Source organism: Thermobia domestica, chromosome 11 (assembly GCF_964235325.1).
Source record: "Thermobia domestica chromosome 11, izTheDome1.hap1.1, whole genome shotgun sequence".
Taxonomy (NCBI): Eukaryota; Metazoa; Arthropoda; class Insecta; order Zygentoma; family Lepismatidae; genus Thermobia; species Thermobia domestica.
Window position 1 is genome coordinate 64,526,741 of NC_137464.1, and position 16,033 is coordinate 64,542,773.

At 35.4% G+C, this 16,033-nt stretch overlaps 1 protein-coding gene across 2 annotated transcripts in view; it reads right to left on the reverse strand.

The window, feature by feature from the left end:
• yata (N-terminal kinase-like protein yata) overlaps positions 1-15,558 on the reverse strand; it is a 74,915-nt gene extending 59,357 nt beyond the window's left edge. The window contains exons 1-3 of one of the 2 annotated variants that reach the window (XM_081730486.1): positions 15,317-15,558; positions 7,436-7,576; positions 2,224-2,346 (exon numbers count right to left, since the gene is read on the reverse strand). In XM_081730486.1, coding sequence (XP_081586612.1) covers positions 2,224-2,346; positions 7,436-7,576; positions 15,317-15,430 — 378 coding nt within the window. In that variant the 5' untranslated portion in view covers positions 15,431-15,558. The remainder of the gene's footprint in view (positions 1-2,223; positions 2,347-7,435; positions 7,577-15,316) is intronic. The other variant, XM_081730487.1, reaches the window with a different exon arrangement.
• Between the last annotated feature and the right edge of the window lie 475 nt (positions 15,559-16,033).

Genomic DNA, 16,033 nt, shown 5'->3' on the forward strand with positions numbered 1-16,033 from the left:
TGTGTTCATCGTAGCTATGCACTTTGCGTCTACGTATAGATTGAATCTTCTATTTAGCAAAAAATAGCGGAATTTACGCAAAGTATATATGAGTGCGTATAATTCTTTTTGCCACATGCTAGCTTTCTGTTCACTTTTCGTCAATCTTCGAGAACAGTAGGCAACCACCTTCTCAGTGTCAGTTTTTCGGTCATAGCAAGCGAGTATTTCAGCTATTTGTATTTGACTGTTATCGGTATAGATGCGGATTTGTAGCGAGTCGTCAAAATGAACTAGTGATGGGGCGTTTAATATGTCTTTCAATTGTTCGAAAAGAACATCATGCTTCTCTGTCCATTTAAATTTAGATCTAGAGGTTACTAATTCCTGGAAAGGCTCGATTTTTATCGTAAAATCTTTGATATGCGCTCTAAGATATGAACATTGTCCGATGAAACTTTCAAGAATCCGCTTTGTAGTTGGTGTCTTGAAATTTTGTATTTTCTTGGCTATCTTTGGAGATATTTTAATGGACTCTCCATTAACGAGATGTCCTAATACGTTAAGCTCATGGTAACTTATGTGTGTCTTCTTGGGTGATGCCTGAAAATCGTGTTTTCTAAGCTTCTGAAACAGTAATTCTAAATCCTGGAAATGCTGTGGAAAGCTATATGCACAGCTGACAAAATCACCCGCAAAACTTGTAATCCTATCGGATAGTCCCTCCAAAATCATCCTCGTCGCGACACTGAGACTTTGAGAGCTTGTCTTATGCCCCATTGTACACCTCAAAAATTCGTATGATTTTCTGTTATGATTGAGCTCGAAGGTAATATATTTTCGGCTATTAGGATGCAGCAAAATTTGGAAGTATTAACTGAAAAGATCAATGGTTGTTATGAAGGCTTTCCCCTTTATAGAGTTAGAACATCCTCTGTTGATTGAAATGGCACCGATAAATACTTGATATAACTGTTACACTTCTGCAGATTAAGAACTATCCAGAATTCTTGCGTGTTAGGTTTCACGCAACGTTCCAGTAACCCAACCTGTCATTCACAACGGTCCACACTGTTTCAACGCTGGTCCCACCATCATTGCCAACATTTGTATTGTGACACGCCGATCACTTCTTACCAGGTTGTTCACCTTGTCGATTAGTTCGGCCGTGATTATGTTTGCCTGGCCTGGTCTGGGGTCATCACCCAAACTCTCCCGGCATTCACGGAAACGGGCATTTCACTTTCTCAGTGACTTGTCGGACACACACTCTCCCCCGTATACAGGTACCGTCTGGTGATAAGTATCGACTGATTTAATCCCTTCCGCAGTCAGAAATCTGATAACACCTCACTGCTCCTCAATCATCGAATTTTTCAAAGTGAACGCCATGATTTCCTCACACGCACTGCCGCGTCAATTGGAAGAACATACAACTGACTGATTCTCTCCTGCGTCATGTGAGAAACGCTCGCGCATGCGCACAACTACGCCGGACACTACATTCTCTTCCCTCGATGTTGCACTACGTTATCCCAAAGCGGCATATTCCTCGAGGAATTCCTATTTCAACCGGTTTGGTTTGTATGATGTTTCGTACCTTTTCATTTGAACACTCCTTATAATGTCTATGTTGTGTGACGAAGATGGAATAACTTTTGATGATTGAAGTAAAATATTTCACTTTATTTTTCAATGTTTGACTAGCAACAAGAATATAATAATTATTCATTTATTGTAAGCTTCTTATTTCGTGTGTAAGTAATTATTATAAGACATGTACTTTGTTTTATTAGTAATTTTCCAGCACGTCTTTTATAGTAAACTAAAAATGAAACATTTTATCACTTGCTGCAAATAGCTAAATTACTTTAAAAAAAAAAAAGATCTTTATGTGGACATTAAAGAATAAGTGTTTCGTTTTGATCATTAGTTTAGTCGCCAAAGATCTTTTTCTTTCTCCTTATGTTTCACAGAACTAAGGTCAGGTGGAATCTTTCCCTTCTTGGTCTCACCCATTCAATTATTTTTTCTTCTTATGCAATTAAAAAAAAAATACAAAATGTGCTACAATACAACCAAGGAGTAGAAACAAAATGAGTAAATAAATAAATACATAAATAAATCTGACATAGGAATAGGAGATTTCAATGTTCAAAACATTAATAAATAAAAACAGCCCACATATTAACATGAACATTCACGCAGAAATAATTAGAAATTTCATTTCTAGATTATTCTTACCGTTATCTGGAAAATTCCCCATGACAAATAGAGGTCTCGTTGACAGCCTTCCCTGGACAGCTGTTTCAAATGCTGCTCAAGAGGTTCCACATACTCTGTAGCCAAATACAGTACTCTTTCGGACTATGAAAATAACATTAAAATAATATTTAGACGAAAAGGGTATTTTTCTTTGTTTTTACCGAAGTAATTTATTTCTAACATCGATACCAACCAATTGAGGGAGAATTACACCAAAATACAGATTTACGGTATACAATCAAAAAATAAATTTAAAACTATGTGATTAATGTTATAGTCCCCGTTAGAAGTGTCAAGTGCTAACAGATTCATCTATTTGCTCCAGAATATGCTATACATGTAGACGAACTTCCTCACACTTCCAATTCTTTACACTTTTTATGCTTTTCCTACACTCTTCCCGTCTCCTTAGTCCTATCTTCCTCCACTAAACTCTCCCTACCTTCGACTTGGCAACATTACTAGTTGCCCTGCATTTCAACATGGCATCCAGCTAGACGCTTCATAGTTCTCTGTTCTTTTAGTTTTTATTTTCTTTACGTCTATCCTCTCTATGTGATGATGCAATCAGCGAAAGTGCTTATAGTGTACAGTTTTAGTATGAACTATTTTCACAACTCTGACAGAATGCGAATTTCTGTACAACATTGAATTTCATTGCATTTCATGGCAATACAAAATGAATGTGAACAGCCGGTGAGTATGACTGAGGTATTTGACAAATGGTACGAGAATGCAAACACTGCAAGTTAACAGACTTCATCCGAGATCGCATCATTTATACTGAGAGTGTGGTAGAAGTCAGACCATCATTCGCACTATGTTACGTACTTCATTAACAGGATGGGTCGGAAAGATATGTGTATAACCAAGATTGGGTTGAGTACAGGTATCTTCGCGCCTGAAACGATCGGTCGCCTGGAGTGCAAGGACCAGCCATTCAAACCTGTCAAGGACGTAACCGAGGTTGATAGACCAACACGAACCGTCTACCGGTATTTTCATTGTCTAACAAATGTATCGATTCGTTGCCACAAAGAAACCTCTGCTTCCAAAACCATCAATGACACGTCTGCAATAAGCCCCAATATCCATGTTGCACTCTCTTACGAAAACTGATTTTTCCGATTCCCAAACAGTGGATGTGGAGGCGACTGACAAACCACAATTTTACCACCATATGGTTTAATATGGCGAAAAGTGTCATGGTATTGTGTGCAATCTTGATTTTTTTTTTCGATAGTCATCAATGCCACAAAATACATCGAAGTATTACAAGGTAAATTGCTATCTTTATTGAAAAAGGTGAATTGTCACGCAAACTAACGCAATTCATGGATGAGGGCAAAGCTATCAACCCCTTGGAAGAGATAAAGTACGGTTCAAACTACAGTGGTATGGAAAACTCGCGGCCATGAAAATATCTGGTATCTCGTATTACTGAAATTACACAAACTGTCTCACACCTACAAACAAACAATGGTTTCTTAAGATACTCTATAACGAAAAACACCATTTGTTACAGGATACCATGGATGACTTACTGGATACCAAATCACGCAGGGTTGCAACTTTGCGTGTTGCCAAAGGGGGGTTCCACAAAGCACTAACTACAGCATTAGGAATGGCTCCTTTCGTGTGCTGGTACGCAGCAATGGCCAAAGAAGACTAATATTTTTGATGTCTACTTACTTGTCTCATAATTTTAGTAACTCTTCTCGGGCTACCAGCCAGGTGATGGTATTCACCTGGCCGATAGCCGAAGAAAAGTTACTAAAATCACGTCGCCAGGAAAAACTGAATTCTTGTCTTATAATTATTCATTTAATGCCTTTTGAATCATCACGAGTTACGTCAACATAAATTTCGATCTTTGGGATACGCATTTTCGTTAAAATGACATGGTAAAAACTCAAGTTACCTGTAGGTTAACCTTTTTCGCGTTGTAATGTAACAAACAATGTCTATTTCATTTTCATAATGTAAAATAAATTACACTGGATTACAATGTACAGTACTATACTATGCTTAAAAAAATACAGTAGAGTTCCGATTAACCGAATCTAGTGCGACCAATGGTGCTTCAATTGAACGAAAATTCGGTTAAACCGGGATAAAGATTTTTTAAATACACAGTACTGTATATTTGTATACAAAGCTCAATTGGCAGGTGTCTCTTGACCTTTACAATACTGTATAGTACAGTGCAATACGTATGCTATAAAAATAGACTGGGATGGGGAAGTGGGTGAGTAAGCCAACGCATAACAATGAACTTTGATATACGTATAATTGTTAGTCCAAAACAAATTGTTGGTGTTTTTGAAGAAAAGTCGTGCACGAATAAAGCTTTTTTCTTTTAGCGATTCGTTATCCCGGGGATTAGGCTGAACAGCACTGTATTATAGTTGTATTTAATTACTATTCTTACTTTTATGAATTATTGAAACAAAGTTGAAATAAGCAAAATAAATAAATAACACAATTCATTCTTCTTAACAGTTGGTATGATAGTGTACGTCAAAATCTTTGTATTTCTATTTATTTATTTGGAGTAACACGAGAGGAAGCACCTATATTAATTTTCGTCGCGGGGAGAAAGGGAAGAGAGGAAACAGGAAAGTGGCCTCTGAAACTCACATGTGTAAGTCATTCTTTATAGTTGAAAAAGGGAGCAAAAATATGCGAACTTCTTTGGAAACACATTAAGTTACAATGTCACTAGTAAGAGGAGACGATTGTTTGCTCAGTTCCGAAGACCACACATTGTGCCCATCGTGATGTTACTGCCACTAAACAAGAAATAATACTCAGAAGGTATGTACTATCACAGAAGGAGCGATGTAGATGAAGGGATTAACAGAAATTTTACTGGAAATATGAAAAAAAAAGGTAGAAATGACACAAAAAAGACGAAAAAATAAAGGAAGACGTAGAGAAGTTCCATAGTTTATAAGTACAGATTGGACACAGCACAATAAAGTTGAAGAAGGAGAAAAAGGAGAGAAAGAGAGTAAAAAGAATAAAAGATCGCTTGGAATATAAAGGAGAAAAAACAGAAGTCCTGAAGAAGCTATTGAAGAAAGGAGAAGTGAGAACATACAGGAAAGGGACTACGAAAAATATTAATTTACTAAAAAGGAAGAAAAGACAAACGGAAATTCAACAAAGTGAGGAAGGGATAGAATATAGAATTAGGTGCAAAGAATGCGAAATGAGTTAGATAGGAGAACAAGGGAAGAAGTTGGAAGAAAGGTTTAAGCAACAAACGACATGATTAGAAACAGATAACGCAGTATATAAGCATGTGAGAGTAACGAAACACGAAATAGATTGAGAAAGTGCGAAACAGAAAGAAGCATTATAAGGAAATGGAAAGAAGCAGGATGGATATGAAGAGAAGAGAAACTAATGGATCGGAATAGTAGACTGAATATTCATAATTTGTACAGAGATTTCGGATAAAATATAAAAAAAGAAAAGATAACAGAGGTGTTCCAAAGTGTACGTGGAGCGGCGCAAGTGTCCAATTAAAAGTTTTTTTTTTTTTTTTTTTTTAATGTGAAAGTTCCATCATAAAAAGTCGAGATCTGTATGCAATTAAAAGTTGTTTAAAATAAGAGGAAGGATCTTATTGGTTCTTAGAAATGAGCTACTTTCATTTTCTGAACTATATACGCTGTAGCATTTAGATTTTATTTCATAATGTGTGTGATGAAGACAAAGACACATTGCTCAAACTGTAACACTATTATTTAATAAAAGTTAATTTCTTTTGGTCAGATTTTAGTTTTAATTAAAACAGGGATCTCCAGAACCTATATATATATATATATATATAAAAACTGACGTACTTTGACCATAAGTTGCTGGTGATATTTTTTGTATCCAAACAAGCACATGAGACGGATCAGCAGAAAGTTCAGTTAAGTAACCGAAATAAATGCCTCGAAGAAAACAACTGACGCGAAGACATTTTTTTTTATTATTATTATTACTTATGGGGCATATAAACACATTATATTGTAACGAAAAGCTCACTCACTTGTGTTTCTATGTCAATTGTTTTATCTTATATTTCGAATACTAGTCTTTGCCACTCCTCTTCAGGCTTAAGTCATATTATACAATTAGATCCTCACATAGGAGCTTGCCAGTAGCATTCGAAATATAGAATATAACAACTGACATATGAAGAAAGTAGGCAAGTAATTTTTACTTTTTCGTTTATTATAGAATGCGCACTATACAAACTTACTATTAGACAAAACTGTTACATAAGCAAATAAATCACACTAGCTAGAAATATCTCATTCTATATAAACAGTACAGATACAGTATATCTTAACAAATGTAGCACTACAATTAATCCGATCTTGAAAAACTCCTCTACCACCTAGATATATTTAGTCTAGAGATATGTTTAGCCAAATCTGCATTATGAACATTTTAAAGTAAACAAATAACAATCCAGTATATGATCCATTTCATGTTCAATTAATATAATTTTCAAACAAACTTTACCTTAATCATATACAAAGAGCGAAAAAGTGGATGACGACCGGGGCTGGAACCCGGCATCTTCAGCGTGCCGTGCCGATGCGTTAACTATTACGCTACCCAGAACAACTATATACTTTCTCACTCTTGAAGTCGGTGCTCTTTACTTCGATCACATGGCCTGTACCAGAACCTAGTTGTTATGCTTGGATAATCCAGTGTCCATATTTAGAACACCTTTGGCGGTTGTATTAATACTATATATTAATGAAAAGAGGAAACAACGGATCCGGACCGTTAAAAAATCCTGAAATCCTTTTCATAAACTTTAAAGTAACACTTTAAGCAATGTCCTAGGTCCTTTAGATTAGATGCAAATGCCAATCCAACAAATGTCATTCACACAAATTTTGGTAAATTTTGAGAACTTTGGGAGCCTGTAATTTTTTAAACCGGTTCACAAGTCAACTCGAGCTTTGCGTTTGTTTCACACATTGATGATGACCGTCAGAATATAAAATATCACTGCAATCCATAAGGGTCGATCTGGAACCGTGTATTGATTTGGCACAGAATGGCTCATATCTGCTTCGTACAAATAAAAGATTCAGGAATTTACAAAATCTATGCTACATAGGTTTAATTTAAACATAAAGTTATACAATGAAAATACACGAAAGATGAAACTTACCTCTAAGCTATCAAGATACATAAGAATGCTTGGATGGCGCAAGGTTTTCAACCTTTTAACCGCGGATTTGGCCACATCAAACTGTGTTTCACTTCCATTTTTAATATCAAAAACAAATACCGAAACTTCTTCACCAGTGCCCTTAAAAAAATTAAAATATATTTAGTGCATAGTTATGTGAAACTAGTATCAAAAGTATGATATGTATAAAATATATATAACTGTATTTATAATGAATTAACCTTATCCTGTATTACATTCAGCTTTGTTTGCAGTCCTGCCAAATGGTAAACCATAATGGTTTTATTATTATTTTAATTAAAAAAAAAAAAGGTGCCACATTATCCGATCTAATTACAGAAGACATACGATACTTGCGAATGTATTATGAAATTATTGGTAGAATGAATAGAGAACTCCCACTAGAAAAAATCCACAAAAGCGACACTGTACACAATCTCATGTGGCTTCAGAATAAAATAGGACATTTTTGTACGGGTAAACCCTTAGTTGGTTTAAGTAAACAAAGGTTGAGACAGACTATCAGAACAGTAAAACAGTAATGTGCAATTACCTGTTCTGAAAGAAAATCTCAAAAACTGAACCCCCGCTCGGAGAGTAAGCAACAAATGCACAAGGTTGTATAACGGAATGGCGTCAAGTTCCTACTTCTTTACTTTGAACGTTTCAATTCACACATACGAGGCATGTGCCGACGAGGAATTAATGCAACGGTCCTAATAGTTCTGTTATTAATTAACATAAATCATTCAAACTGTATACTGATTGAGTAAGGCTTCCCCTGTACAAGTATTTTTATTTTTTCATTGCAGATAAAAAATACGTATGAAGCATAAACAACGTGCTATTATAGTGTTTCTAATGAAGAATGGGTGTGAGTGGTTTCTAATGAATTCCATAGAAAACTGTAAAAGATGTACGGAAAGAAAGCGACAAGAGCAATGTGGGGAGATGGAGGAATAAGTCTGAAGCATAATAAACCAGTATCGAAGACGATGAAGTGTGACATTATAAATCAGGGTTCAAAAAAATATTTTTCGTTGTTTTTTTTAAAAATTAAAATCACTTACTAGAAACGGCATAAAATTTAGATGATTTTCCCTTTTCTTAATTGTATAAACTACGGGTGTTTCAAGTTTCTTTCTTAAAAGATATTGCAGTAAAAGTGAAATCAAGAATTTCCTGATATACTACTTTTTTTTTTTTAAAGTTGTTTCTCAGACGTGACAGTATAATATTGTTCATCCAATATCAAAGAGTGATCGAGATCATCGTGAAATTCAGAATTCAATTCACAATAATTAAAAGAAATATAAGGTAATTTTATTTTTTTCTTTTTAAGCATGTTAATTAGTAAGCAGCTAAAGTAAAACGTGCAGCGTACAGCGTTTCCATTTTGCAAATTGCAAAAAACAGTTAGCTACTTAAATCAGCATGAATTATATACGATTATAAATATTGATTTCAAGTTATCTATACTTAGATATACTTCTCAGCTGCGGCAAGTGACCTGCCAATAAAGGCAGAATACCTATGATGATGATGATGATACTTAGTATGAAAAAGATAATAGCATGGTAGGTAAGATGTTTTAGTAGTAAGATTTCTAACCAAAATATTTTTAACTCCTTCGTATTTATTTTATTTAAAAAAAATGTTAATTCTTAGCACGGAAAGATTAGGTTTATAGCAAATATCTGAAAGGTATATTTGAACCTTCTTTCCCAGCCCCTTGAGACACATATTTGTATCGAAATGAAATAACAGCAAGCTCGACCCAAGTGTTAACTATCTTCAAAAATTCATTTTAAATGCTGCAGCCGTTATTGTCTGCGGAAAATCTATCGCACTTCAATCAAAATGTAAAGTTAATGATAAACACCGAGATCAACACAGATGCTAACTATGTTTAAAAATACATCTTAGAAGGAACCGTTCTTGGAGCACGCGTGTCAATTTATTTTGGATGGAGAATTTCAGGGTTGGCTGGTTTAAACCAGCTGCTTAAAAAAAAATAAAAAATAAAAATAAAATTAAAAAAAAAAAAACGAAATATGCTTTAAATCATGTGAACTACATGATGATGGTTGTACATACCAAACCATCTACATTAGTTTCAGCTCCTTTTCACCTTTTAATCAAGGCGTCCCATGTCCTATTCTCGGTCGAATCGCAATCCTTCTTTCAAGTGTAAACCAAGTAGCGGTTCGGATGTAACTACGCGAAAGTCTTCTTGGTATCCTCGGTAAACATACGAAATGAAACCAAATTGTACATTTCTGCTTGCCTGAATGTCTGTTTTATAAAGGCCAGATTGCTTAAATTATATTGATAGAAATATGGTTTTTATGTTGCTATCATAAAACATGGTTTTTGCCAACCCTGGAGAATTTATATACAGAGTCTTATCTCCGTAATATGAGAGAGTCATCAGATGCTCAAATATTTGGTGTACTTGATTAACTCCTCTTCCCCATTAAGATACTGATACACGTTTTATTGAAAATGACATAAAAACCCGGCTCGAGTCAGATGTTTGTTCAAAAATGAATTGCAAATAGTTCAGCGGTTTTCTTGATATAGTGGGAGAGAATGGCGATGTTATTTTAATATATTGACAAAACCATCAATATATTACAGTAACATTTAGGACACATTTACGAAAGCGACATGATAAAATTCTCGTTCAAGCCAAGTTCAAATTTCAAACAGTTGACAGCCGTTTTCTCGTAAAGACGAGACAGGAAAACGTGGATTTGACTGTGGAAGAAAAATATAGAAATTTCCCCCTTCACCCCTTAGAAGCGGAATTTTCGAAACCGCTGAGACACGAGTCAAATTCTTTTTAATGTTGAGCTTATATAACGAATTTCATCTTCCTATCTTGAAAGGTTCCTTAGACCCTCTATTTCTGGCATAAATTTTAAATCGCCCTGCCTCCTTAGAATACGTATTTTAAATAAAGTGATGATAAAAGCCCAGATTAATATAGGCACTAACCGTGTTCAAAAATTCATTTCAAACAGTTCAGCCCAGTCATATATACATTTTATAGACATTTCAATTACGGTGAAAAGGCTACTAATACATAAAATTCTGAACTATAATTGTATGCTAAATGGAATTAAGCTTTCTCCTCAATTTTCCTGTACAATATGGAACGTTCCTATTAAAGTGTCAAAAATTCATGGGCCATTAACTTAAATCCAAAGAATTAGACGATGTACTACAGCATTAGGAAGCTTCAAGAAGCCATTAAATACACAGGAAATTTAAGAATAAAATCAACTGCTCAAAGAAGGACAAATATTAATGGAACTCAGTTATGTAACAGAGGTAAGTAAACCTAAAGGAATAAGCTACAAACAACATACATTATGTAAGCCTGACTATTATGCTATCCTCCATAAGAGAAGTCCTTCATACAACACTTGCACTGCAAAACCCTGCTGTGCATTTCCACGTCATTTTAAGAAACAGTGGCACTAAATACTACAAGTCTGCCACTGCCTTCTGATGTATTTCCCCTGTCCTGATTCGGTTATATAGCATTCGTCTTTTTTAATGGTCACCTAGCACAGATTGGCTTATTTTCTGCACTAAAGTTTTATGGCACATATCTGGACTTCGTATTTATACGAAATTCGTGAAAGAATTGTAATTTTCAACAATTACTTCTAGTGGACCCTTGAATTTAATCTATCCTAAGTCAGATATTGTCATGACGCCTACCGCAAATCTTTTAGAGGATAATATAAAGAAAATTAGTGAAAGAATTATAATTTCTCGGTGCTGGTCAAGTTTTGGCATACCACATTTTGATAATACAGGTAAAATTCAATACTCTATATGAAAAGACATATTTATACTGAACAAATTTCTGCAGGCAACAGAATGAAACAGGAAGTATTAAAGCAAACAAAAGCGAAACGAATGCAACAATTCTTGGCTGCTTAGGGAGAGATTGAGACACAAGACTAATTATTGTGGGAATACAAATGCGAAACGAATTGAGCGTTTGTGATATTAAGAATGCAGTGTTCGCGCGAGTTGAGTAGCAAAAAATTTAACAAAATGAACTAATTAACTGGTGTTGTCTTTCAGCACCAAGTCACATGAAAAGGGAACGAAGTTCTTCCAAATGTTGGGAAAGGCTAGTACATTCGAAACCAAGGGATATCAAACCCTACTTGGAGAACCGTAAACCAAAGTCTTCAAAAATACAACAGACATAAGGATTTTCCCCTATTCTTAGCTCAATTCATGTTCAAACGTAAGGCCGTAGCGCAAGAAGAACATATTATGACCAAGTTTCTTAACATCGTACGAAGGCGAGGTTCTACAACACAGGTCCCCCTTCCCATTGAACTGTAATAAAGAGAGAAAACAACGTACCCTGCGGGGTTCTAATCGAACTTCACTCGCTCGGCAATACTAGCTGAATTAAATATTAAACTTTGGTACAGAAAGGACACAACCTAACTACTAACCTATATGGGGGTACCTGTGTTCTAGAACCTTCCCTCGTAGGAGCCAAGGGGTTTAGCAGAAGGGGTGAACGTAAAAAATACAAAATTTACAGGAGAAATGGATGATGCAAGTACTTAGACGTAACATAACGTAACCAAATCTAATCTAACCTAACCTAACCCGAACTACCCTAATATTATAGAAATCAGCGAAATTCATTTTCTTGAAAATTATGCTGGATCCCTCCCATAATCTAACACAAACTAACCTAACCTAATGTACACAGAAATTACCGGTAAGTCTTTACTTTGACTCCAACTGTGACTTTAATCGGTTCTTATAGGTTCAGTTACTTCCTGGAACTGTATGTGCGTGAGTCACTTGTTGGAACTGTTCGTGCCTTTGGTGTGACGTCTTAGTTCATATTTTTCCCACTAGGTGTCTGTGTAGTCATATGGTAGTTTGTTAGTGTGATGTCACATGCTATGTGATCTGTGGTCACATATTCTGTTTGCATGTATGTGTGTGCTGCATGCGGGAAGCGCGTAATTGAATTGGTTGAATTGAGTTAGAGAAAACCTATCATAGTTGTGGTCTAAAGCTGAAGATATTTTCGACCTATTGTAAAAGTGGACGTTTATTGGTTTCTTGTTTGTAATAATAGCAAGTGTGCTCAGTTTAATAAAACGACGTGTGTGCGGAAAGGAACATTTTTGAGTAATGTTGAGTATTGCGCATGTGTTCTTGGTATCTTATTTTTTCGTGTGTGGAATCAGCAGTTATGAGTTCATTATTCATGAGTGTTCTCCTATGGCGAAATGGTGAGTGTTTTCTTTTTTTAATTCATATTATTTTTATTCTTGATTTGTTTTGCATTTGAGTATTAGGCAAAGTATTTGGTTTGCTGCTGCTTGTCCTATTGTCTTGTTGAGATGTAATTTTTTTTTCTTTGTCATGCACTGATTTATGATTAGAGACGAGTGTTTTTTTTTTTTTTTTTTTTTTAATTTTTCCCTTCTTATCTTAGCTTTATAGTAGTGGTGTGATTATTTATTATTGTTTTGGATGTTTTTATGGTACTTGAGCGGAGGGTTTGGGGGCCGGTGGCCCCCCCATTTAGATCTGAAAATTCATAGCCACCGCTTCACCTGAATTGATGTTTAGTAACATTGTGGCCCTTGTACTTATAGTATAATTCTTAACATTGTATAGTAACATTGTGGCCCTTGTACTTATAGTATAATTCTTAACATCGTACATTACTTTCACTGTGTTAGTAATCGTAATCGATTCATGTGATCCGGTTCCGGGAGCAGTTTAGGAATGATTCCTAAACTGCTCCCGGAATCGGATCACATGAATCGGTTGAAGTCACTGTTTGGCTCAAAGTAAAAATTTGCCAAATTACCAAAATGGGTTAAGTTTAGAGTTACTTCTTCGGTTTTTATAAAAATCAGGAAAATTTACATGAGAAATGAGTTAAGAAACGATAATTTGAAGTTTTCATTTGATGTTTAGGAATGTAAGTTCGGCAGGAGAGTTATATTTAATACGAGAAAAGATATGTGGAAGTTTGTACTATTTGCCGGATGCGGAAGGTTTCAGCAGCATGGTAGTTGTAAAATATGGCGAACAGGTGTAACGGATGCGCAAAAACAATGAAGAAAACCTTTTAAATTTTTGTGAAGCACACGGAGTACTAAAGTTAAGTGGAATGTAACAATTTTTAATACTTTAAGCATTGTTTTTCGTATGTTGCAAAGTCCAAGGGCACCTTCAAACTGGAGGGTCAACTCTAAACTTAAGCCACCTTTTTTTAAGAAAAAATAGCTGGACCCCTTCTGTTAAACATAGGCAGAGCCAAGAACTGATAGAAAGTAGCTAATATTCGCCAAGAGAGGCACTGAGAAAGTTTAAGGTAAGTACATAATTTTTATAGCGGTCACCTAGGGAGGTTAGTGTGTGCTTTCCGCGTAATAGTCGTTTAACGTGTGTCCCCCATCGCCGACGCGCTTGCTCTTTACCGACAGAAACTGCGAGCTTCGCTCTGCCGTTTTATAGCATTTGTACTTTTTCTGACCTAGCACATGTTGGTTTTGTGCTTTTCAGCAATTTTTTCCTGTGGTCTCCTTGAACTTCATTTATGCTAAGTGGGGTATTGACATGTCGGCATTAGTGCTGTATCGCCGGACCAATTTGAAAATCGAAAAAAGTATGAAAATGTACTTCATTTGGTTATATTTGTTTGGATTATATTAAGTGACGTTAGATTACGTTACATTAGGCGTGCAGTTTTACTATACCGATCCACAGTATAAGTAGTAGTAGGGCTAGTAGAAGTAGTAGCAGGAACGGGTTATAAGCCCCGCAGGGGTTAGTTGGACTCTGTTCTCGACATGAAATGGGCAAATAAAAGACTTGCCCAAATTTGTCTTGCCCCTTTTACAATTTATGGATCCGTATAGTAAAACAAGTGTACCTCTCCGCGAAATAGTCCATCCGCCTACACATACACTGCCGCTTATAATATCAAAAACAACCAAAAAATACAACCATTTTCTTAACTTTTACTATTTCCCTTAACTGACTTTCACTCATTCTTCCTCACAAACTTAAATAAATTCCCCAATCGACCCGGTAAATTTCCTAAAATTGGTCCGGCGATACAGCAGTTAACCCATCATGTCTCCCAGCGCAAATATTATGAAGAAGAGGAAAATCTGAAAAAGTATAAGGGTTTTTGAACAAATATTTGTGGTGGCGCCGTTGAATCTCGTAAGAGATATTTTCATGTCGCCCAGTTCAAATCTTTTAGGGGACAATATGAAGGAAATTAGTAAAGGAATAATTTTTGGCCCATGTTTAGCAGAAAAGGTCCAGCTCTTTTCTCTAAAAAAATGTTACAATTTTGGCAATTTCTGTTCACATTCGATTAGTTTAGGGTAGGGTTGGTTAGTTTAAGCTAGGTTAGGCTAGTTTAAGTTACGTTAGGTTAGTTTAGTTTATGTTATATTAGTGTAGAAGTCCCGCATAATTTTCCAAAAAATGATAGAATTTCGCTTATTTCTACTAATGTTACGTTAGTTTAGGTTAGCTTACTTTAGTTTATGTTAGATTTGGTTACGTTATGTTACGTCTAAGTACTTGCATCACTCATTTCTCCTGTAAATTTTGTGTTTTTTACGTGCTTTTGGACCCCTTGTGCTAAACATACCCCTAATTTTTCAACAAGGATTTCGAATAGTGCCAAAACTTGACCTGCACGAATTTTTCAAAATTATTTTGAGTGGTGTCCCTGAACTTAATCTGCACGTTTCTCAATACAATTTCCAAGATGCCGAATGGCGTAAGATACATTATTACAGAATATATAATTAATATTTCACAGACCTTCTTCTTTGCTTTATGCAATTCCCAAACACTTTTCTCTTCTAAACCTGGTACTAGTTCTCCAATTTCGTACGGAAAATCTTTAGAAGGGTCCCTTGAGAAAAACGACCACATATTTCTTCACAAATTAATTCTCATTTTTAACGCAATTTCAATTGCTATTGCAATAGGAAACTTGCCATAATATGCCACAACTACATATTATTTTCACACGACATATTCTTCTTCTTCTACAAAAGTTGTCAAGGCACAGTATATGTGACATTTTTCCTATTTTGTAACTTACTTCCATCACGTGAACATAATCTTTTTCTTTTCTTGTTTTACTTTTTGAAGAAACTGTCAAAAAGAGGTAATATCTTTTAGACCAATAACTCGTGATAAAAAAAATATAGCATTTTTCAAAAATTCCTACATCAATGGTGAATGGTTACATCAAAGTAAGTTCACCAATCTCTTGATTAGTATCGTCATCCATGATAGAATGTAACCATTCACCAATGCAGTTACCAAACAACCATTAGTTTGTACAGTAAAACCCGTCTTTCGCAGAAATGGTTCCATAAATTTATGTATGTCTGCAGACGTTTAAGTACAATGTAAAAAGAAAAATCCTCCCTTCCAATTTGATTCTGAATGTCTTGGTATTTGTGAGGAGATCGATTTGGGACATCCTTACACTTTTACCGCCTTATGCAGAGTCGTTTTGACGTATGA